This window comes from Gymnoscopelus microlampas (assembly GCF_963454915.1).
Source record: "Gymnoscopelus microlampas genome assembly, chromosome: 1".
Taxonomy (NCBI): domain Eukaryota; kingdom Metazoa; phylum Chordata; class Actinopteri; order Myctophiformes; family Myctophidae; genus Gymnoscopelus; species Gymnoscopelus microlampas.
The window spans coordinates 6,898,380-6,922,639 of NC_139962.1; the positions used below are offsets into that span (position 1 = coordinate 6,898,380).

The following is a 24,260-nucleotide window of genomic DNA, read 5'->3' on the forward strand; positions in this document are numbered from 1 at the left end:
CGTTGACCTTCAGCTATCTTATCCCCTAATCCTTAGCCTAGGGCTAAGATAGAAGATACACCTGTATTAATACTTATGTAACCTTGCCATTACTCGTGTGCCTTTGCCATTTCCTCTGTAACCTTGCCGTTTCCTATGTACCCTTGCCATTACCCCTGTACCCTTGTTATTACGACTGTAGCCTTGCCATTACCTCTTTAACCTTGCCATTACCCCTGTAGCCTTGTCATTACCTCTGTAGCCTTGCCGTTACATCTGAACTGTTGCCATTACCCCTGTAGCCTTACCATTACCCATGTAGCCTTACCATTACCTCTGTAGCCTTACCATTACCCCTGTAGCCTTGCCATTACCCCTGTAGCCTTGCCATTACCCCTGTAGCCTTACCATTACATCTGAACCTTTGCCATTTCCTCTGTCGACTGTCGCCTTGCCATTTCCTCTGTACCTTTGACATTCCTGTATGTGTGACTGGTGGAGTCTTGTTGATGCACTTTGATACTCACATTTAGACACAAGTGATCAGATGTGTGTATTCAGACAACGTCTGCTGTGGTTAATGACGTAACCACATGGGCGTAACACACTAACACTTAACTTATACTCTCGTCACACGCCGAAAATATATTCTGTGAGCGACAGCGTCATGCGACAAAGTATAAATCACGCTTCAGTGTCTGATTCACAAATACCAGTTTCCATGTGTTTTTTCTGCTGGTCACACTTGATAAAAACAGATAAATCAGATAAAATCAGATTCAATAGGCTCTATTCACAGCAGCCATATTATGAAGAAATTCACAGGTGTTGCCAATGATACTAATGAAGGCTCCGTTCCATTCATGGTCAAATAGAGTCAGGGTGCTGATGTTGTTGCATGTTGGCTCACTGGAAACACTCTGTTACACCAGTGGGTCTAAAGTTGGGGTCCAGGGACCCTCATGGGCTTCCAAATGGCCCCTTACGGGTGTGTAACTCTGAGAGTGTACGGGTCCATTTGGTTCCATTTGTACACTCAGAGTTATGGGGGTCGTGGAAACCACTGTGCTACACTAAATGGAACAGAGCCTTCATTAGTATCACTGGTAACACCTGTGAAGGAAGTGATAATATGGCTGCTGTGCATAGAGCCTATTTGGATTGGTCCAGAAATGTGATTTGGGCTGCCACTCTGAACAAAGCCTCAGCAATACATTCTGTTGCCCTGTCTCTCTTTCTCTGTCTTTCTGTGCGTCACTCTCTATGTCATGTTTATTTATGATTTACTTTGTCCTGTTTGCTGCCATGTTGAGTGTGCACGTCTCTCTTATGTCCCGGGCTGATGTTCAGACTGGTCGTGTCAGGGGCCGGTTGTCCCCTCTCTCTCTCTGTGTCCCCTCTTGTTTTCCGGCACTAATTCTAAGTTTTGTGTGCAGTATTTGGGCTAAATTCTCTAATGGAGATAATTTCTGAGGCCGGCCCGGGGAGCGGAGAAGGTGGGTTCTGCCCTTTTGAACTGCATGCCATTCTCCAAGCCAGTAAAAAAAAAAAAACTACATTTCCCAGCCTCCATCGTTTTCGTCCCCCTCATCACCTCAGTCACCTGACGTGATGACACACACGTTTCATCATCACGTTTTCCAGTAGCGCACAGAGTCAGTCCTCTCACCATTTCACCAACTACACAGTGACTGCTGCCCCTTATGACTAACTGTTATGTCACCGCACCGTTTGGCCGTCTACTGTTTACAAACGGGGTTGGGCTCCTACTGTACCTGAGTTAAGCTGAGTGTAGAGTAACACTGCCCTCTAGTGTCTGTCTAGCATAATGAAATCATAGCCCATAGAGTCAGGGTTGCTGATGTTGTTGCGTGTTGGCTCACGGGAAACACTCTGCTACACCAGTGGGTCTAAAGTTGGGGTCCAGGGACCCTCATGGGCTTCCAAATGGCCCCTTACGGGTGTGTAACTCTGAGAGTGTACAAATGGAACCAAATGGACCCGTAAGGGTCCATTTGGTTCCATTTGTACACTCTCAGAGTTATGGGGGTCGTGGAAACCACTGTGCTACACTAAATGGAACAGAGTCTTCATTAGTATCATTGGTAACACCTGTGAAGGAAGTGATGATATGGCTGCTGTGCGTAGAGCCTATTATTGGTTGAAATTGTCATGCGTCATAATCACGCATTAGTTTATAATATTGTTTTAAAAGTATGTGTGTGGGGGCGAGAAGGGCGGGGTATTGTGTTGCTTCTGGTTTGGATTGCTGGTCAAGAGATGACCTACATCTTTTGGAGGTATTTTGTGCCGTCAAGCTGTCAAGTCTTACTGAGTTAGCTATGCTAAATGAAACATGTGTGTGTATGCAGTGTACTCGCCAAGGATGTGGATTCCATAACCAAACGTATGATGACGCATACATTTGTTCGGCCCACATACTGTAGGTTGAGTATATTTAAGTAGTAGCGACTGTAGCGTGTCTTTCATAAACTCTGCTTAATTGTAGAAACCAGCTGGTAAATGCTGCTGGTTTCATTAAAATAAGTAATTGAAATGATGTTTGAATGAAACATTGTGATTTGATAATGAAATTACTTTTCCACAAAAGCTTACAAAATAGGTTCCTTCCACTGGTGTAAGGTCAAATGATCTCTCCTCCTCTCTGCCCACAAGAAGGGGCTCTGGAGACTTGATGGGCCAATGTGGAGATTCAGTTTCCTGCAGAGGCCGAGGCTGCACTAGAAATGATAGAACCGCATTTCTAGAACCGACTCCTAACATCAACCCTAACTACAACCTTAACCTTAACACCTAACTCTAAGCCTAAACCCTAACCCTAAACTCACGCTGGAAGTGCAGTTCTCTGGCTCTGCAGGAAGCCAGCATTGAACGTGGAGGACCTGTTAGGGGCCGTCTTTGATCAATCACGCAGTTTTGTCAACCTTGAGCCTATATTCATGTCAGCTGCAGGGATGAATAGGCATCCGTTTAGCATTTATTTCCTCCCCAGGCCGGAACTTAAAGATCCGTGAAAGTCCACTTCCATGACCCTACAGCAGTGTTCATTGCCCTCAAAGAACTTGGGTTAGGTACCGTACGTGACCTGCTGGTCGCGCTCTCGATTATAACGTATGCCTCAGAACAGCTGCACTCGTTCCAGGCTGTGATTCACATTCTGGTGCTTGTCAATATCCAGCGTTTTGACAGTCTGTGCATGTCGTATAAATCTGATTACCGTGCTTCAGAGGTAGGGGTGTGAATCTTTTGGTGTCCCACGATTTGATTAAAGCTCGGAGAGCGAGCAAAATGCAGACAGACAGACAGACAGACAGACAGACAGACAGACAGACAGACAGACAGAGAGAGACACACACACACACACAGATGTACATAAGTGCGTCTAAACCAGTGGTTTTCAACCCTTTTCATATCAAGGTCCATTATTTATTGGGCATTTGAGCCACGGACCACCGTTTGATGAGATTTAGCCCCTCAGACCCAAGACTTAGAATATTTTGTTATCGTTGGATAAGATTTTGTCCACAATTCCATCCATGCTGTATTGATGTAGTACAGTACCATAGAAGAGATAACAGGAAAACAATCAAAATAACAATTCTTTAAGTAATGCATGATGTTCAACAATAATTTAACCAGGGTCCATTTGGTTTCATTTTACACTCTCAAGAGTTAAATATCTTATAAGGGTCCATTTGGTCATACCAACTCTCCATAATTTAGCTGGGGACCAGCTGGAACCCCCTCAGGGACCAGTGGTTGAGAACCACTGGTCTAAACACTTGCTGCCGGCTGTATTTCTAGCAGCCGGCGACTTAACAGACACAGCCCACTAGTGGCCGCCACACTGCTTGTTGTGCAACAACTACAGAAGCCGGGAAGGCAAGTCAACAGTACCAGCCTCCAAGCTATGGACTTGAAATTGTGATACGATAGGTTCTATGCACAGCAGCCATATTGGAAAGAAATTGGGCCTCTTCATAGTTCCTTCACAGGTGTTACCAATGATACTAATGAAGGCTCTCTTCCATTCTGGTCATGGTGCTGATATCGTGCATGTTGGCTCACTAGAAACACTCCATTTTGGTTCCCAAATGGCCCCTTATGGTGGGTGTGTAACTCTAAGAGTGTACAAATGGAACCAAATGGACCCTTACGGGTCCATTTGGTTCCATTTGTACACTCTCAGAGAGTTATACGGGTCCTTGAAAATAAGACAACGACTATGCCACACTAAATGGAACAGAGCCTTAATTAGTATCATTGGTAACACCTGTGAAGGAAGTAAGGAAGGGGCCCAATTCATTCCCAATATGGCTGCTGTGCATAGAGCCTATTGAGAATACTAAAACATAAGAATCGTGATTTCCTATTCACTCCTATTCAGAAGAATACTGTAACTGGCACAAATGACATTATTGTTTTTGTTATACTGTTCAGATTTCAGCCTCATTGTAATGATCCTTTTAGAGTGAATCAATGGACCCAACCCCTTCAGTTTGTGGACCCCTGTTCGAGTATTTATTGGCTGCAGGGCTGTGCATCGTCAGTCGTATATATAGAAGACAAAGACGCCTGACGTTATAATCCATGTTGTGTTGTGGTTTGTCCGTTCATCTCTTGAGTTCTCGTGCATGATATCATTGGTACCCCCTAATCTGACCTCACTGAAGCCCAAGCTCCGTGCCATTTAGACGTGTGCGTGCGTGTGTGTGTGTGTGTGTGTGTGTGTTTGTATTACTATACTTGCGAGGACCAAGTATAGTAGAATTTGAAGAAATATACATTGTGAGGACCGTTCCCCTGGTCCTCACAAGACAAATGGTTGTTTTATAGTTAAGAAAACATTTTTTAGAGCTACGTTTACAATTAGAAAAACATTCAGGTCAGGACTAGACATTTAGAGGTTAGGTTTAGGGATTGGAATTAGAGTTCAACATGATTTATACTTAGTTGCGCGACAGTGTCATGCACCGAAAAATAGCCGATCTATATAAGCCCACAACGCGTCGCAGCGCGACGCATTGTGGGATTATAGATCTGCTGTTTTTCGGCTTTAGGCTTACGGTTATAACTGCCAAAATATATGTATTTTTAAATGACATTCATAAAATCACTTTCCTAAAGCGTTGATGTCCTCACAAGGACTATAGTAATACAAATTTGTGTGTGTGTGTGTGTGTGTGTGTGTGTGTGTGTGTGTGTGTGTGTGTGTGTGTGTGTGTGTGTGTGTGTGTGTGTGTGTGTGTGTGTGTGTGTGTGTGTGTGTGTGTGTGTGTGTGTGTGTGTGTGTGTGTGTGTGTGTGTGTGTGAAACATCCTTGTTGTATCTGTCCCTCAAATCTCAGACATTAGAAGCACTAGTAGTTTGTATCACCACATCAGTAGAAGTACTGTAGGTGTGTGTGTGTGTGTGTTCGTTCTTTTCATATTGTGATGACGGTTTGATGTGTGGAAGCCTTTTTTTCAAACATCTGGTTGAGATGCCACCTGACTGCTCTTCAGTCTTAGTGCTGTAGCAGTCCTGTAGACTTCCTGTGTGTGCGTGTGCTGTGCACTGACCGTAGTGTTGCTCTCCTAATCTAGTAAAATCCTGTGTGCAGTCAGTGTGTGTTTTGTGGTGTCATCACTGGTGTTGTGTGTGAAACGTCCAGTAAGCTCATGCTCTCCCCCCTCCCCTCCCAGGTGCGCGAGGAGCGCCCCGGGCCCTGGTGGACCAGAAGTCTTCAGTCATCAAGCACAGTCCCACGGTAAAGAGGGAGTCACCCTCTCCCCAGGGCCGCATCAACAATACCAGGTAACAATACCACTACCAACTACTACCAAAGTCAAACGCATCCTCATTAAAAAATGTTTACCTGCCGCTGCCAGTAGTTTAATAAATAGGATCAAATCTTTAATTTCCATGTGCCGGATATATGTTGTTATAACTATCCTCACATGGTTGGAATATGTAGTTAATGTCACATTCAACCTGGCTGTCCCTTTTTTGGGCATTTTAACACATTGAGTGCCAGGGGTGTTTTAAAACAGTGTACAGTCAGTGCCTGGATTTTTAACCATTTTTGAACCTTTTTCAAGTAGTCACAAAATATTTTCAGTGATCACCGTCCTCACGGTGATCCCCTCATTACACACATAGAGGTCTCGTACAATCGGGGGAAAAAAATTAAAAACATTCTGTAATCCGTTCCATAATTGCAGCCAGTTGAAAATAGTCAAAAATACATAGTAAAAACAAAAAGTACACAGGAGCCGAGATACAGGCTTTTGAAGTCATAAGTTAACCAGGAAGTGGATTGGAGTCTAAATCTTCGAAAAATGGTATCTCCTGGTGCTGTGAAGGAAAAAATATATATATATTATTATTTTTTTCTATTTTTTTCCAAAAATGGTCATAACCGTTTTTGGCACTCCACGTTTGGATTATGAAAAACGGTCCGGACTGTTTTTGGCACTCAATGTGTTAAGCAAAAAATGAACTTTTCGGCATTTCGAGAAATTGAAAGCTATAAGACAAATTTCTCTCACGGGAGACAAAATAAAGTAACCTTGAACCTTGCCGTTTTCTAAGCAAAATGCCGTAGTCTGGTGAAGGGAGTACTTGGATTCAAAATTCAGGGAAAAGGGGGTATGAAGCTAAAACACCTTGAGATGCAGTGGTTACAGTGTGACCTGAACCCAGCGTGTTGTTGTTCTGCTTCCAGTGAGAACCAGCAGTTCCTGAAGGAGGTGGTGCAGAGTGTTCTGGACGGACAGGGCGTGGGCTGGCTCAACATGAAGAAAGTGCGCCGCCTGCTGGAGAACGAGCAGCTGCGTGTCTTTGTGCTGAGCAAGCTGAACCGAGCCATCCAATCAGAAGAGGACGCGAGGCAGGAGGTCATACGTGACGTGGTGAGATGATGACAATATTCACAACAGATGTTTATTTTTTTTATCAGTTACATTTTTCTCCCCTAATTTAACCATGTATGTGTGGTATGATAGCCACTTGTCTTGAACCCTAGCCTCCCTATTCTGGGGAGAACATTCAGCCAAAAATATGCGATCTACAAGCACACAACATGATGCGTTGTGAGCAGCTTGTTTTGGCCGATTCTGCAAAATCTCTTCTGAATCCTAACAGTATTCTGAAAAAACATATGTTTCTATATCAGTGGTTCTCAAACTTTTTCATGTCAAGGACCCCCAAAATGATATGAATTTGGCCGCGGACCCCCATCTCAAAATATTTTGTTCCAGGGACCCCCAGATGCAAAGATTTGAGTTAAAATGTCACATTTAATACAATATATATTCAAAGATTTGCACATATTTTCACGATTTTTCAAAAATAGCAGATCTACAAGCTCATAGCGCGGCACTGTGGCACTCAAAAAATCGATGCCGCGCTATGAGCTTGTATATCTGCTATTTTTGAATAGCCAAAGTGTAAAATAATGCTTTTTAGCTCAAATCTAAAAGTGACACAGACGCGTCCCAGGTCTTAATGGGTTAAGTGGATAAGGGTTTAAGTGGATACACAAGTAGTGGTTTACTCAAGTATAAGTTACATTTGTTTTTTTCTGTAAAAGCGAAAACAAATGATATATTTGATGTAATTAAGTGTGTGTGTGTTGTCGTGGTCCTTTTTAGGAGGTGAGCAGAAAGGTGTACAAGGGCATGTTGGACATCCTGAAGTGCACAGTGTCCAGTCTGGAGCACTCCTACACCAACGCAGGGCTGGGAGGCATGGCCAGTGTCTTCAGCCTCCTGGAGATAGCACACACACATTATCAAACCAAAGGTAAACACACACACACACACACACACACACACACACACACACACACACACACACACACACACACACACACACACACACACACACACACACACACACGTTGTGCCTAATTTGAAAATGGAAAGTTTGCATTCTGTGATCTCCGTGCGCAGCGACTCATTTCCCTGACATTTAAACAAGGTGTTTTTTATTTTATTTTGATTTCTCGACAAATATGTATACATAGTTGTGTGCTGGAGTCACACACCAAAAACAGCAGATCTACAAGCTTATAACGTGTCCTGGAGCTGCTATTTTTGGTGCGCAACACCAGCGCGCAACAAAGTATAAACTAGGCAGATGACTAGGTGAATATATTTTAATATTTTGATATTTTGGATCCGTTTTTTTCATGTTTGTGATGAAATGACTGTATCATGTTTATGCACATTATAACTTGTCTTATGCAACTGGGCCCTTTTGGTGCAAGACGCTATAATAGAATCAATCAACCCAATCAATCAATTAATCAATCAATCAATCAAAATCAATCAACTCCCGCTCCTGCTGTACTGTCTGCTGCTGTTGTCTCCTCCTCTAACTGTGTGGGACTCTCTTTGACCTCCTCCTCCTCCTCTCCCGTCCTACCGGTTGCCTCGGTACGGTACGGTACGGTACGGTAGACCCGGTCAAAAACAAGCGAAGCCCCTCGGACGGCGCCGGAAGCCCGGGGAGCAAAGAGAGCCCGTCGCCCTCCGGTCGCACGGAGAGTGGAGGAGGAGGAGGAGGGAGACCCCACGGCCTCCTGAACGTCCCCCGCCTGCAGGTGCCGGCCCACCCCCACCACGGCGCCCCCGGCAGAGGAGGAGGGTCCCACCACCACTTTGACACGCGGAGTCTGAACGAGGAGAACTTTATTGCCTCGATCGGTGTGTACCATCGCCTTCGGCCCCCCTTGGTTGCATGTTGCTGCTGTCAGACCACACCCCCACCCCTCCAAAACCCCAGCCTGATCCCTCCCCCCCCCCCCCCTTAACAAGCTCATCAACCTGAACCACTGGTTCTCAAAGTGGGGACACCCAGCGGTCCTTTAGGGGGTTCCAGGGGGTCCCCCCCAGCAAAATGAGAAACAGTGTTAAAGTCCCATGTAATCTTTCGGCTATTCGAAAATAGCTGATCTGCAAGTCGTGGATCGGCTATTTTCGAATAATTTGAACTCTTATGGGGGTCCCTGGCACAACATCTTTTCAGATGGGGGCCCGTGGCCAAATGCATATACATTTTGGGGGTCCTTGACATGGAAATTGAGAACCACTGACCACCACGTAGAGGAAAGTCACCTCCCGTCTTCCTACAAAGCATCCTTGCAGGAGTCCTAATATTCCATCCACTTTGACATGAATACCGATGGAGTCCCATCAATGTTACTTTATTGACAAACCTCTGTCGTCGGCACTGAACGTATGGTGAAAACTGAAGGTGCTGTAAGTGATATGTTCTTGTTCAAAGACGTGTTAAATAGTTCTATATTCTGATAGCAATCATTGCAGAGTGTTTGATCAGTATCAGGGGTCTCCTCTAGGGGTGTCGGAAAAAATCGATTCGAATACGAATCGCGATTCTCATGTTGGAAGATTCAGAATCGATTCTCATTTAAAAAAAAAACAATTTTCAAAAAAAAAAAAAAAAGCCCTCTAAATCCTGTTTTCTGAAAAACTTCAAATATTTATTCAAAAATGACAAAACATGTATGTTGCTATATACTGTACATAGACACAGGAACCCCAAAAGGGGTTCTCTCCTGAAAGGTATAGTTACAAAAAGACCCCCGTTACTGAACAAAAAACTCTATTACCATCAGAAGCTTTAACCTTTTAACAATACACATTTTGTTTTAACCAACAAAAAAAAACATCACTTACACCACCACACTTCAGTGCTATATCCATGTTGATCAAAGGCTTTCCTGTCAGAAATATTACAAAGGATTTTATCCATTCCAAATGAACAGTTTGTCTCGGGATAAAATATCAGTTAGCATACTGTTTTAGCAGGTACAGTAGATGCAGTGTAAAAGTGTGTGGAATATTGCCCTGACTCTGCAGCCCTGGGTTCTGAGTTTGTGTTCCCCTGAATGTTCTTCTGCACCAAGTACCCCAACCCCCCTGTTTGCCTCCGGCGTTTGCCTGTCAGCGCCTGGCGTTTGCCTGTCAGCACCTTGAATATGCATGTGTTTGGTTTGTTCTGTTCGTTCTTTCAAATACCCAAATAAATCTGCAGTACTGGACGAGGGAGCCTGGAGGTTTGTGCATCGATAACATGAAATCGATAACGGTCGGGGCCCTCGTACTGCAGGTTTTTATTTTTCTATTTTTTTCGGCGAGGTGTGCTGTTGTAGAAATGGCAGCTCCCTTAGCTCTCAGCATGGAGGGTGGAGGCATCACTCCCCGGTAAACAGTCCCAATACAGAAGAAGAGACAAATTTCTCCTACCTCACCTGTTGGCTGTCAAAGACCCCATTGACTTGGGGGAGGGAAAATATGTTTTATCCACTCCTCTTTTTCAACACTGTAGTTTGGGTCTGTATACCAGGGGAAAGGCTCGGTCAAACACCCTCAAGATACCCCCCCATGCCTACCTACCTACCTACCCGCAACCCCAGCACACCCCCACCCACCCCTCCCTGTTCTTTAGAAGATGCACCTTCAATTCTACTGAATGTCTCGAGAATTGCACCCCCCTGCTTTTGCAACCGCTTCATTCCACCCCCCCCCCCCCCCGCTGGCTCGTAGGTCAGTCTCTCACCTTCCATCTCACGCTCCTCTTTTTTCTTAGAAGATACCGTAGCATCTCTCACGGACACCCTGGTTCTGGAGAGCAGCCAGCTTCATGAAACCAAACCATGGAGCCTGGTCCTCCAGGAGCACGGCCGTCTCAAGAGCTTTGGATTGTGAACTAGTAGAAGCTACTTTGCAAAACGATAGAATTTAGTCATAAACTGACTTAATTTTGTTTTCTGTTTTTCTTTTAATGCTCATCCAACCATACATGCCTACTCAACCAGCTCTCTGACTCTCTCTCTGTCTTTCTCTCCTTTGCTTGCAATGCATCTTGGGTAGAATTGTGGAGCAAGCACCAGGATAAGCAAAAAGCTTTGGAAAAACAGAGTAAGATACTTTTCACACACCAAAAAAAAGATTGGGGTTCTGCCTAAATGCCAGCTTTTGACGTGTTCGCCCCCTTCTCTCTTCCTTTTCAAAACGCACCACAATTTTTTTTATATATATATAAGTATTTAGCCACTTAAGCCCTATATTTTATACTCTGTCATACGGCGGTGTTGCACAGGGAAGACAGCTGATCTAATAAGCTCACAGTGCATCGTGTTGCGAGCTTGTAGATTTGACTATTTTCACTAATATGCATTGTTAGTTCGCTTGGTAAATAAGTTGTCCTTTTGTCCTGCTTGATCAAATAGAGAGAATCAAAGGATTCAGGACAGAAATGCAGAGTTATTTAATTGTACGTCCAAACAACCGAAACAATACTGTATTACTGTAGCTTTTTGTCATCTTAAACACGAGATGATAACCACACTTGTCGGGGTCTATTTTTTTTTTTGTCCATTTGGCAGGAAAACAGAGAATCGTTAGGCTGAGCAGATGTAGGTACTTAAATACAATCAATTTAACGATGTTAAAGCTGCAATCCGTAACTTTTATGGCCTATCCGAAGTGCACCCGACCCACTCTTCTTATCAGCAGTGTCTTTGGAATGTGTTATCATGAGCAATATCAGTGGTTGTGTCGTTCCGGTAGGTGGGATTGAGAATGGGTGCGTTGAGATGAACAGGAAGGACTATAACAGGGCCCTGCCTCGCTCTGTAACAGCATAGGGAGTTGAGTATTTGCAGCCAACATTGCCCCAGAGTGGGCACTCAGTATCTGCGTAGAATAGGCTCTATTCACAGCAGCCATATTGTGAAGACATTCACAGGTGTTACCAATGATACTAATGAAGGCTCTGTTCCATTCTGGTCAAACAGAGTCAGGGTGCTGATGTTGTGCACATGTTGGCTCACTGGAAACACTCTGTTACCACAGTGGGTCTACAGTTGGGGTTCAGGGACCCTCATGGGCTTCCAAATGGCCCCTTACAGGTGTGTAACTCTGAGAGTGTACAAATGGAACCAAATGGACCCGTAAGGGTCCATTTGGTTCCATTTGTACACTGTCAGAGTTATGGGGGTCGTGGAAACCACTGTGCTAGACTAAATGGAACAGAGCCTTCATTAGTATCATTGGTAACACCTGTGAAGGAAGTGATAATATGGCTGCTTTGCATAGAGCCTATTGCTTGTGACATAAATGCAAAAGAAAGGTGAAACTTGGTAAGCTTTTTAGCATCAGCTGGCTTTTTTTGTCATCAGGCAGAGGTTCTGAGCCACCTACTGCTACATATACAGTATATTATTGCCAAGCCAAAATATTGCACAATGCAGCTTAAAATAAAGGTGTCAAGGCATAACAATGCAAAGATGGTCTCCTATAATTTTATTTACTGTTCATGAGTTTGTCTGCATGCCTAACTGCCTGTGTCTGTCTTTCTGGTGTAACTTGAGCCAATGTTGAATCTGATTTTTTTGTCGCTCTCTTGCAGCTTTGTTTACTGTACATGTGTAATTCTAATTCCCCTGATTGTGTTGCACTCTACGCTTGCCTCTCTGTCACCCCGCAGTCTGGTGGTTATTTAAAGATAATGCACCGGATCGATTACATATACAGTATGTATGCATTAAATGTAGTCCCATGTAGACTTTTTAGAACATTGCAAATAATTGTTTTTCATATGTATAAAGCTACGGTAGGAATCCTCTTAAGGCACTTTTATTTATTATAACATTTTCAATTAATGGTGAATTATTATGACCATTATTAAATGAGCACTTGACCCATTTTCAAATGTATCTTCATATCCTCCCTAATCCTCACTAATGTTTATTATAAGATGGCACCATTTCTGTCTACTCATCACATTGGTGGGCGATGGACAGTTCAATAACTTACCAAGCCTATACCAGTGACATCATTGATGGGGATTCCAAGCTAATCCTCTTCCTGGAAAGTTAGCGTGCTGAAATTGAAGTCAAAAGAAGAGCGTTAGAAATGTTTGAAATGACCAAACCTGCCTACTGATGATGTCACTGGTAGGCAGGTTTCTGAACTGTCCACAGCCCTCCTCTGAGACACAGAAATGGTGACGTCTTATCATGAGCATTAGTGAGGACCAATTGCCATATATATATGAAGATGTGCTGAAAATAGCCTTTTTAATTGAGAGCTGCCTAATTTATGTTCTGTCGCATGACAGCGCTGCGTGTCGAAAGAAAGAAAGCCGACCTATAAGCTCACAACACGTTGCGGATGCGACGTGTTGTGAGCTTGTAGCTCGGCTATTCTCGGCGTGCAAAACTGTTGCGTGACAAAGCATGAACGGGGTTAATCATTGACTTGGCTCACTACAGTATTTTGACAGGACCTCTGTTTTTTAAGATGAAGAGCGTGGCGGTTCGCAGCGCCTCAAGTCATGTGACTGAAACGGGAAGGTAAGAGGTGAAAGGTGACGACGCTCATGACAAGCTGTACTGACGAGGTCACGTGTCCCCAACAGGGTCAGACGGGGCCAAGCAGCAACGTCCTCCAGAGGCCACCGACACGGAGGAGAAGAAGTCACAAATGAGTGCAGACAGTGGCCTCAGCGTCACCTCCGGATCTCAGGTGTGTGTGTGTGTGTGTGTGTGTGTGTTAAAGAATGAAAACAAGCTGTCACTGTTCATTTTATTGTATTAGTTTGGTAGTGAACCTCGTCTTGCTTTCTTTGGTTTGTGCAGAAGAGTGACACAGAGTCGGTGACGGGCTCCGAACTACCCATCTTGACCAGGAGTACCAGCCAAGACTCAGAGGCCAGCACAGTGGTAGGGCACGGCCAACACAGACTATTGAACACATAGTTATCACAGTGATAGGGCGCGGCCAACACAGACTATTGAACACATAGTTATCACAGTGGTAGGACACAGCCAACAGACTATTGAACACATAGTTATCACAGTGGTAGGGCACGGCCAACACGGACTATTGTACACATAGTTATCACAGTGGTAGGGCACGGCCAACACAGACTATTGTACTCATAGTTATCACAGTGGTAGGGCACGGCCAACACAGACTATTGAACACATAGTTATCACAGTGGTAGGGCACGGCCAACACAGACTATTGAACACATACAGATGTGCCATTTCAAAACTTCAAATGTCCTGCCATCGCCAAGACAGTAAATTTTCAGGGGATTCCCAGGGCAATAAGAGGGACAAAGAAGGGCATTTAAAATGCTGAATTATTTTGATGATCGCTGCTTTTATGATGCTAATTAATTTGAGTAACTGGTCAAGGACCTCTTCAAATCACCTTTCGCCTCATAATGAGTCTGACACCTTCTTCAACACACATTCTTTTGTTCTCATGTATATGGATGTCTGTTGAAGGGAAAAACGGGGGGGTGTAGTGACAACTTATTTTCAGGGGCAAAAAGTGGATTTTAAAGGGCAGAACAGGGAAGAAAAAAATGCATTTTCAGGGCACTTTCAGGGAAAGAACAGTAACGTGTGAAGTTTTGAAGTGGCACATCTGTAGTTATCACAGTGGTAGGACACGGCCAACACGGACTATTGAACACATAGTTATCACAGTGGTAGGGCACAGCCAACAGACTATTGTACACATAGTTATCACAGTGGTAGGGCACAGCCAACAGACTATTGAACTCATAGTTATCACAGTGGTAGGGCACGGCCAACACAGACTATTGTACACATAGTTATCACAGTGGTAGGACACAGCCAACAGACTATTGAACTCATAGTTATCACAGTGGTAGGGCACGGCCAACACAGACTATTGTACACATAGTTATCACAGTGGTAGGGCACGGCCAACACAGACTATTGAACACATAGTTATCACAGTGGTAGGGCACGGCCAACACAGACTATTGAACACATAGTTATCACAGTGGTAGGACACAGCCAACAGACTATTGAACTCATAGTTATCCTGCATGTTGCTTGTGATTCATGTCCAGAAATGTCCGGTGCGCTCAGCCCATTATAATTGGTGTTATATCAGAGCTGAGCAATATATCGATGTTATATCGATATCGTGGTATGACACTAGATTCTCTGGCTACACAAAACTACTTTTCAGGTGAATTGGCGGGGGGGGGGGGAGTGAGCTGCGTTCCAATGGAATCAAATGTAGTTATTATTTAGTCATAAGCCCTTCTTAACACATTAACCGCCAAGAACGTAGTCCTACGGTCCGTTAAATCCAACTGTTAAGCGCCGAAACCGTAGTCCTACGGTGCGGGTGTTTTTTCCTTTTTTTCAAAAAAAAAAAAAAAACGATATTTTTTTTTTTCGGAGACCATTTTCAGTGTAACACCACCGGAAGTGACCCGGAATTTACCCGGAAGTAATTGTTTCCCGTCCGCCTTCATTCTAAGGCGCACACTATAACTCCATTTTGACTGTTGTAGTTTTTTCTCCTCGCATTTCCCATGTTAACATAAACGGTCCAGGCTCCTTTTGACACGCGGTCTCGACGAGTACACAAAGGGACATGTGGACGATGTTTACAAACAGTGGATCGCGGATTCTAAAGGATTTTAACGAGGGCTATGGCGACTTGAAAAAAACAAAAAACAACAATAAAAGCTTGGCAGTGGTGAGCACATTATGAGATTAGCCCTTGGCGGTGGATGTGTTAATACTTTTCATTGGTTAAATATTCACATAACCATTTTCAGCCTGGTGTCTCTATTTTGGGCATGTCATTATGAACCAAAATACAATGGTCGATCTACAAGCTCTATACACCTGAGCTGTTTTCGCTACTTTTGTTTGACACTGGCATACAATCGAGTGTAAAATAGGGCATTTGTTTATTTAAAAATAAATAAATAAAAAGATGAAATATGGAGATCTTTCTGTGACATTACACATGGCTCTTTAAGGCTTTTAACCCATTGAGACCTGGAACGCATCTGTGTCACTTTAAATTTCTTTGGCTATTCAAAAATAGCAGATATACAAGTTCATATGAACTTGCAGATCTGCTATTTTATTTAAAAAAATGTGTTTTTTTTTTTTAGATTCATTTAAAAAAACTGTTTTAAGAATCGCCAAACAGAATCAAACAGTCAATACGTCATAAACCGGATGTGACGTTTTCAACAATCGCTGATCGGGCTTAAATACGATGTGATACACGACGCCGATGACTGTTAGTCACCCAGACTTAAGAAAATAGAAGTGGAGCTGTCCGTTCGTTTTTTATACCCTATTCTGGCCTAAAATGACCGGGGGAAAAAAAATGAGAACCGGAAAGGGAATCTGCGCCATGAAACCGGAACCCAGTGAGTCTGAAGGAACCAGGAAGCGAAATTGATGATGAAAAATAAACAGAATAGCGCGATCACAGTAAAAAGTAAAAACTCAGGATTTCTCCTTCTGGCAGGGAGGGTATTCAGAAAAAACTCGGGATAACTCGGGGCTTCAAGGCACTGAGAGAGTTAATGGGTTAAAGCATGTCGCTGAGAGAGAAACGATGGGCACACGGTAGGAGAACCATGCATACAGCCAGTGAGCAGTCTGAAAACACAAAGACCATAGAATGCATCTCAGTTTGGTTGACTGTGTGTGTGTTTTTTTTTTTTTAGATAAGCAATAGTTCTGGAGAGACGCTGGGCGCTGACAGTGACCTGAGCAGCGTGGCAGGAGAAGGCCCCGGGGGGAGGCCCGCACCGCATCTAGCTCAGTCCAGGGGAACGCTCTCCGACAGCGAGATCGAGACCAACCCCGCCACCAGTGCAGTGTTTGTAAGTGCACTCTAACTACATTTTGATACCAATACCTTTAGTTAATTTTGAATTCCGGACTTTCACTTGTAACTGAGTACTTCTCTATTGCAGTATTGATACTTTTACTTAAATAAAACATTTTGAGTACTTTTTCCACCACTGTTGAAATGTTATTATAGAGCCAGGAAATAGAAGAAAAGAGCTGAGCACTCTGAAAAAAAAAAACTATAGGAGAGGACGTACATTTAAAAGTAGGGATATGTAGAAGTGACCAAAATGAAAATCGATTACTATAATTCTATTCTTACCGACTATTCGAATATTCGACCACGCCCTTAAAAAAAAAAAAAGTTTTTTACTGGCATTTGTTTGGGTGAAATTGTTCTGGGGATTTTCATCAAATGACTCAGGTTACAATAACAGCATTTCATTGGCCTATAAACTTTTTCAGAAATTAACAAAGACAGTAGCATGTACATCTTTTACATTATTGTAACTAAACTATTAAAGACGTGGTGAAATAAACAATATAGCCTTTGCAACAGAACTAAAAAAAATATTTATATATTTTTTAAATATTCGATTTTTATCCTACAAACGACTATTCGAATAGTCGGACTCATCCCTATTTAAAAGAACTTTAATGTAACCAGAAATATACATCTGGTTACATTAAAGTAACCAGATGTATATTTCACATCAGGGCCAGAGTAGGACTGACAAACAAACAGACTCACTATAAATGGTGTCAGAGCACGTGAAACATGCAAATGAATAGTCATCGTTGTGTTCTTCCCAATGAGTATTTCAACTGAAAACTGTCCTGCTCTCTCAGGGAAAGACCCAAAAGATGAAGCCAGGACCAAAGGAACCAGTGCCAGTTGTAGTGAAGGCTCCACCTGCCCAGCCCATGGAGGACCACAGCACCAGGATATACCTGTGTGAAGGACTGCTGGGTATGGCCTACTGTCTGTCTGCTCTGCCTGCTACCTGGGACAGTCCTATATGAAAGGGAGGGGAAAATATATGTATTTTATAATATAATAATGTGTTTAAAAAATCTTTAAAAGGTTAATGCTGTATATTCTGATAGCAGTCATTGCTATGGAGTGTTTGTTCAGTAATAGGGGTCTCTCCAGCTCTTCAGTCAACCATGAAAATACATTTTAAGGTTGGAAAACCAATATTAATCGATCAGGAGAAAGAACCCTACAAAGATCATTCATCCGTTCACTTCTATAGTGTTCCAGTTCCCATTTTCAATCGCTTGTTGTTGTCTCCGCAAGGCGCGGAGGCGAAGACTATGTTTTCTGTCTGTCTGTCTGTCTGTCTGTCTGTCTGTCTGTCTGTCTGTGCACTGCTAATCTTTCTAAATTTGCATGCGTGCAGTGAGTAGGCCAAGGGAGACATTTTTCAAATTGGCCTCATGGTGGTGCTATAACAGGCGACGTGATGTAGACATAATAACCAGTAGGTCGTGCATCAGTTGATCGTGCTCAAACCAAATAACGTGTTGATTAACTGATTAACACACATGTCAAATCAAATCATCAATCAATGGACATGAAAGAGGTGAGTAAGCGGGGCCGAGCGTCCTCGCTGATCGTCCTTCCTGTCCCCAGGTTATCGTTATTGCAGGGGTCTTCAACGTTTTCAGGCAAAGGACCCCCTAGCTGAGAGAGAGATGAAGCAGGGACCCCCTTTATATTGTATACAATTGTGTTTCAGATTGAACTTTTTTTGTTTACTTGGTCTGCTATTTTTTTCCCTCTACACCAAACAGCTCTTTGCCAGAAATATAGCCGATCTACAAGCTCACAACGCCTCACGCTGCGAGGCGTTGTGAGCTTGTAGATCTGCTATTTTTTGGCTAAAGTTCTCAGAAAAGGGATGCTAGGGTTCAAGTGGTAAAAAAAATAAAAAGTCATATCACACAAAGATTTGGCGGACCCCTTGTAGTAAATCTGAGGACCCCCTAGGGGTCCCGGACCCCCTGTTGAAGACCCCTGCGTTATTGGTTATGCGGCCAAAGACGACCAATTTGTGTGTCGAGAACCAATGCATCATTAACCCTCTCAGCTCTCCAGCTCTAACCTAACCCACGTCTACTAACTCTGGCTGCTTCTCTGTTCCTCTGCTGCTGCTTCTTCCCGGGACGTCCTCTCAGGGCGAGATAAGAGCTCCATGTGGGACCAGCTGGAGGACGCGGCCATGGAGACCTTCTCTTTAAGTAGGGCTGCTCTTTCTTTCGCCTTTCTCCGTGCTCCATTTTTGTCCCGTTGTTCTTGGATCCATCCCGGTGCTTCTGTTCTGTCTGTGGGTTCATGTGCTGCTCCTCCACGTTGCTGTGTTTTTGGTTCTGTTATTGAATTCCCACATTCTGTTCATACGCGGTTCAGTACATTCTGTTTGCATGACACATTCATGCACGTTTATAATATTTTAAAGATGAAAAGCACGTATTATTTGGTGGTGCTGGTGTGTGTGTGTGTGTGTGTGTGTGTGTGTGTGTTGTGTGGTACATTACTCTGACACCATAATGCATGAAAATGACACTTGATAGAAAGGCTTTGCCATATTGTATACTTTTTCATTTGGTACAAATGTATGTCAAATGGGAGGTTTTCTTTATTTATTTTAATAAGCTGATCATTCAATTGGAGCACAAACTAATGGTGAGTGTAAAACATATTGGCATTGGTCCATTCGGTTGCCCCTGTACGTTTCACATCCGGAGGGAGGGCCAAGCCCATAATTCAAATTAGGCAGTTTTTTGTTAGTTTGTTTCTTGACAAATACAGGCCTATACGTCTTATACTGTCTGAAAACTATGTTGGAATTAATTTAATTAATGAAAAGTTGTGATTATTTTTTTAAACTTATTTTTTAATGGAAGACACACAAAAGGGGATCATTTCTTGTTGATGTTAATGTTCTCAGGTAAGGAGTGCTCCACACTGTGAGCTTAGAGCAGGGCCGGCCCTAGGACTTTATTTTTTTTTGGCCCCCCTAGTGGTTGTGGCCCTAAGCGACCGCTTATATTACTTATAGCAGCGGCCGGCCCTGGCTTAGAGTAATGTTGATGTTGATGTTCTCAGGTAAGGAGCGCTCCACGCTGTGAGCTTAGAGTAATGTTGATGTTGATGTTCTCAGGTAAGGAGCGCTCCACACTGTGAGCTTAGAGTAATGTTGATGTTGATGTTCTCAGGTAAGGAGCGCTCCACACTGTGAGCTTAGAGTAATGTTGATGTTGATGTTCTCAGGTAAGGAGCGCTCCACACTGTGAGCTTAGAGTAATGTTGATGTTGATGTTCTCAGGTAAGGAGCGCTCCACGCTGTGGGACCAGGTCCAGTTCTGGGAGGATGCCTACCTGGACGCTGTCATGCTGGAGAGGGAGGGCATGGGCATGGACCAGGGCCCTCAGGAGATGATCGACAGGTGGGCGAGTAATAAGCAGGGATAATGTACCCTTTGCCAGTCGTTGTTGATAAATAACCCCCGACAGGATGATTAACCCATTAAGACCTGAGGCCATTCTTAAAAATGTTTTCTAAATCCTAACAGTTAAAAAAAAAAAAAAAAAAAAAATTTGAATAACGATATACAAGCTCACACCGTGTTGCGTTGCAGAATGTTCACCTATTTCTGCTGAATGTTTTTGCGTATTATTACATGCCGAATGGGTTCATGTGGTTAATGTTTAATCAACGACCGGGCAAAGGGTACATTATCCCTTGCATATTATATTGTTTAGACCAGTGGTTCTCAACCAGTGGTCCTTGAGGGGGTTCCAGGGGGTCCCCAGCCAAATTAATAGTTAGGAACCAAATTGATCCTTATGTGTCTATAACTCTGAGAGTGTACAAATGAAACCAAATGGACCCGTTCGGGTCCATTTGGTTCCATTTGTACACTCTCAGAGTTAAGTGAACACTGCTGATGATACGGTGTAGATTGGGGACCCCCAATAAATCAAAATGGTTGAGTCCCTGCCATATCTTTTCAAATGGGGGTCCGTGGGCTAATATGTGTCAATTTGGGGGTCCTTGACGCGGAAAACGGTTGAAAACCACTGGTTTAGACTGATGCTAGGTTCCTGGTTCACCTGTGATCCTAGATCACTGAGGCACTGCACTGTCTCTCTGCATTCTATGCATGTGTTTACCTTGCTCACTGTAAGTGGCTCTGGATAAAGAGCGTCTGCTAAATGCATACATTGTAAACTGAGGTGATGTGATTGGATGTGCAGGTACCTGTCTCTGGGAGAACACGACCGCAAGCGCCTGGAGGACGACGAGGACCGACTCCTCGCCACCCTGTTGCACAACATGATCGCCTACATGCTGATGATGAAAGTAGGCGTCTCTCTCTCTCTCTCTCTCTCTCTCCTCCTTACCTTTCCTGCAGTTAGGCCAGTGCTTCTCAAACCTTTTTTAATAGGCTCTATTCACAGCAGCCATATTATGAAGAAATTCACAGGTGTTACCAATGATACTAATGAAGGCTCTGTTCCATTCATGGTCAAACAGAGTCAGGGTGCTGATGTTGTTGTTGCATGTTGGCTCACTGGAGACACTCTGCTACACCAGTGGGTCTAAAGTTGGGGTCCAGGGACCCCTCATGGGCTTCCAAATGGCCCCTTGCGGGTGTGTAACTCTGAGAGTGTACAAATGGAACCAAATGGACCCGTAAGGGTCCATTTGGTTCCATTTGTACACTCTCAGAGTTATGGGGGTCGTGGAAACCACTGTGCTACACTAAATGGAACAGAGCCTTCATTAGTATCATTGGTAACACCTGTGAAGGAAGTGATAATATGGCTGCTGTGCATAGAGCCTATTTCAATGACGCCCCCCATAACTCTGAGAGTGTTCAAATGGAACCAGATTTGATTTGATTTGATTTGATTTGATTTTGCACACAATGCAAAAACAATACAAAAAATCACACCCTGTGTGAAGGAAGCGGTGCCTTTGGGGCGGGCCTTAACTCATTTCAGTTCGTCCCTATTGGTGGTGTGAGTCCATTACCAAATTTCCCTGGACCCCTCTTTGATAGCCAGTGGCACGTGTGGCCAATGAGAGGAGAGTTGGCGTAGGCAATCTCCAAGTCCGTGTGTGTGTGTGTGTGTGTGTGTGCGTGTTTGTATGTGTTTCTTCGTTGCCGTCAGGCTCATACGGACATTTGCCGTCAGGCTCATACGGACATTTGCCGTCAGGCTCATACGGACATACGGACAAAGTCAAGTGTAGAGCGGTTGGCACCGCTAAAAACAGTACACAAAACATAAAAAGAAAAGTGCCAGGAGGAGGCAAGAATCCTAAAGGGCTTATACGAGGCCTCTACCTATGTATAACAACACTAAACACATTAATAGAACATCTCTGTGCGGGTGGTGAGGCAAAAATCTCTTCCGCCCGGTTCTCCTCAGTGGCTGGAGCAATTGATCTGAATGCACACAGCCATTCACCATTACCATGTGCACGGAACAGCGAAGCCCGTTTTTCGCTTTCCCCAAATGTCAGCTCTTTATTAGCGTTTTTGTGTTTGCTGGCTCCCGGGTTGCCAAATCATGTGCGCATATCCCTCCCATAGGTATGGTGTAGTTATTTGTGAACAACAAAATATGAATGTATAGAATTTACAAATAACATGATTGCAGTATAAAAATAAAAATCTACAACATCATTGAAATACCTCATTATACCTGATTATCCATGACAAGATTACTGATAATAATTAGCCAACATAGTTGACATATCGGATTTTACAGGGTGTCAAATCCATAGTGCAAACAGGTAATAGACTAAAAGAAACCAAACAAAAAAGTTATCTATGTGACCTGTACAATCAGAACATTCTCCAATTTGTTCTTATATAAATTAAGTGAAGAAAGTTGTATACCAGTAGAGTACTTGTCCCAAAGTGCTACACTTTGGGTTCCATTTGTTCCATTTGTATACTCTCAGAGTTACATACCTGTAAGGGTCCATTAGGAACCCCCTCGAGGAACCCTGGGGAGTCCCTTGACCCCCTACTTGAAGAACCACTGAGTTAGCTGATCCGAGTATGTCCGAGATTTGTCGCGCTATTTTGATCATAACAAATTTCTTTTGTTTTTTTGTTGTTGACCAGGTGACCAAAAATGACATCCGTAAGAAAGTGAGGCGCCTGATGGGGAAGTCCCACATCGGCCTGTCACACAGCCAAGAGATCAATGAGATGCTGGACAAACTGGCTCAGACGGTAACTATACACTCTTGTTTTGATTGATTTGAATACATTTATTGGTCAACTTAATGTAAACAGCTCGGCGGTACAGTAGAACGTTTAAGGCTAAAAGGATCACACACAAATGTCCTGGGGACTTGTTTCCATTGTGGTCCTATGTATTCAATTCATCAATAGAGGATAGAATACAAGTAAGACGCGCGAACGCTGGAAGCGAACGCAGCTCGGAAATATTGTGTATTTACGGACTGTGTGTGTGTGTGTTTTGACTGTAGCTGCACTCTGGCGCACTCTGTCGGTTGCACACAGGCAGTGCACACAGGCAGTGCACACAGGCAGTGCACACACACAGAGCCACAAGCCGAGCCGAGTTTCATAGTAGGCTCCACAAAGCCGCGCCTCCGCGTTCGCAATTAACACATTAATACACGTCATCAACACGTACAAAATGGCTTTATTATCAGAGGAGAAAAAGACTCCACTTGTAGTTTCCTCATAGATACTTTTTCAGGCCAGTTTTGAAAGAAGCCAGTGATTCACATTCCTTTTCATCCAAAGTTTTTTTTTAAACTTTATGTTGATACATCAGTGGTGCTCAAACATTTTCATGTCATACCACCCCAAAATTCTATGTATTTGGTTGCCCATCTCAAAATATTCTGTTCCAGGGACCCCCCAGAAGTAAATACTTCAAAGATTTGCACACATTTTCACGGTTTAAAAAAGAAAAAGCAGATCAACAAGCTCGTAGTCTGGCACTCGGTGCTGCGCTATGAGCTTGTATATCTGCTATTTTTGAATAGCCAAAGAAATCTAAAATGACACAGCTGCATTGTTTACAAGCCTGCCATGGTTTTTCAGTCTAGGGATTTCATGCCCATTTAAACCCTCTATACAGTAACTGATCTACAAGCTCACAACGTGTTGCGTTGCAGAATGTTCACCTATTTTTGCTGAATGTTTGCTTATTATTACATGCCCAGAATAGGGACACTAAGGTTCATGTGGTTCAGGTTTAATCGGCACATATACAGTAATTCATCACAAAGTGATAATTGTGCATCCTTCCTATATAATAATATCCTGGATGATGTTTTCAGCAGGGTCATGAGCTGACCATCAGGCCGAGTGGAAGCCGGCACATCAAGAAGCAGACCTTCGTTGTGCACGCTGGTACCGACACCACCGGAGACATCTTCTTCATGGAGGTAACACTTTGACCAGCACTGTATCTCAACTGGTTTTCATCAAAGGATTCCAGACAGACTTGCAGTATTGGGAGCAACTTCTCTTAACAAAATTAAAACCAGTAATCAAATGAACATTAAAGTCATACTGTGTCCATTTT

The 24,260-nt window shown here is 43.5% G+C and overlaps 1 protein-coding gene across 11 annotated transcripts in view; it reads left to right on the forward strand.

Moving 5' to 3' along the window:
- The window catches only part of madd (MAP-kinase activating death domain), a 106,685-nt gene that overhangs the window by 61,524 nt on the left and 20,901 nt on the right, over nt 1–24,260 (forward strand). For 6 of the 11 annotated variants that reach the window (XM_084061148.1, XM_084061154.1, XM_084061156.1 and 3 more), the window contains 13 exons: nt 5,685–5,796; nt 6,707–6,893; nt 7,635–7,785; nt 8,445–8,690; nt 13,432–13,538; nt 13,652–13,735; nt 16,540–16,698; nt 17,516–17,636; nt 18,848–18,910; nt 19,999–20,119; nt 20,931–21,036; nt 22,817–22,927; nt 24,013–24,120. In XM_084061148.1, coding sequence (XP_083917274.1) covers nt 5,685–5,796; nt 6,707–6,893; nt 7,635–7,785; nt 8,445–8,690; nt 13,432–13,538; nt 13,652–13,735; nt 16,540–16,698; nt 17,516–17,636; nt 18,848–18,910; nt 19,999–20,119; nt 20,931–21,036; nt 22,817–22,927; nt 24,013–24,120 — 1,676 coding nt within the window. The remainder of the gene's footprint in view (nt 1–5,684; nt 5,797–6,706; nt 6,894–7,634; nt 7,786–8,444; nt 8,691–13,431; nt 13,539–13,651; nt 13,736–16,539; nt 16,699–17,515; nt 17,637–18,847; nt 18,911–19,998; nt 20,120–20,930; nt 21,037–22,816; nt 22,928–24,012; nt 24,121–24,260) is intronic. The other 5 variants (XM_084061151.1, XM_084061149.1, XM_084061152.1 and 2 more) reach the window with 4 other exon arrangements.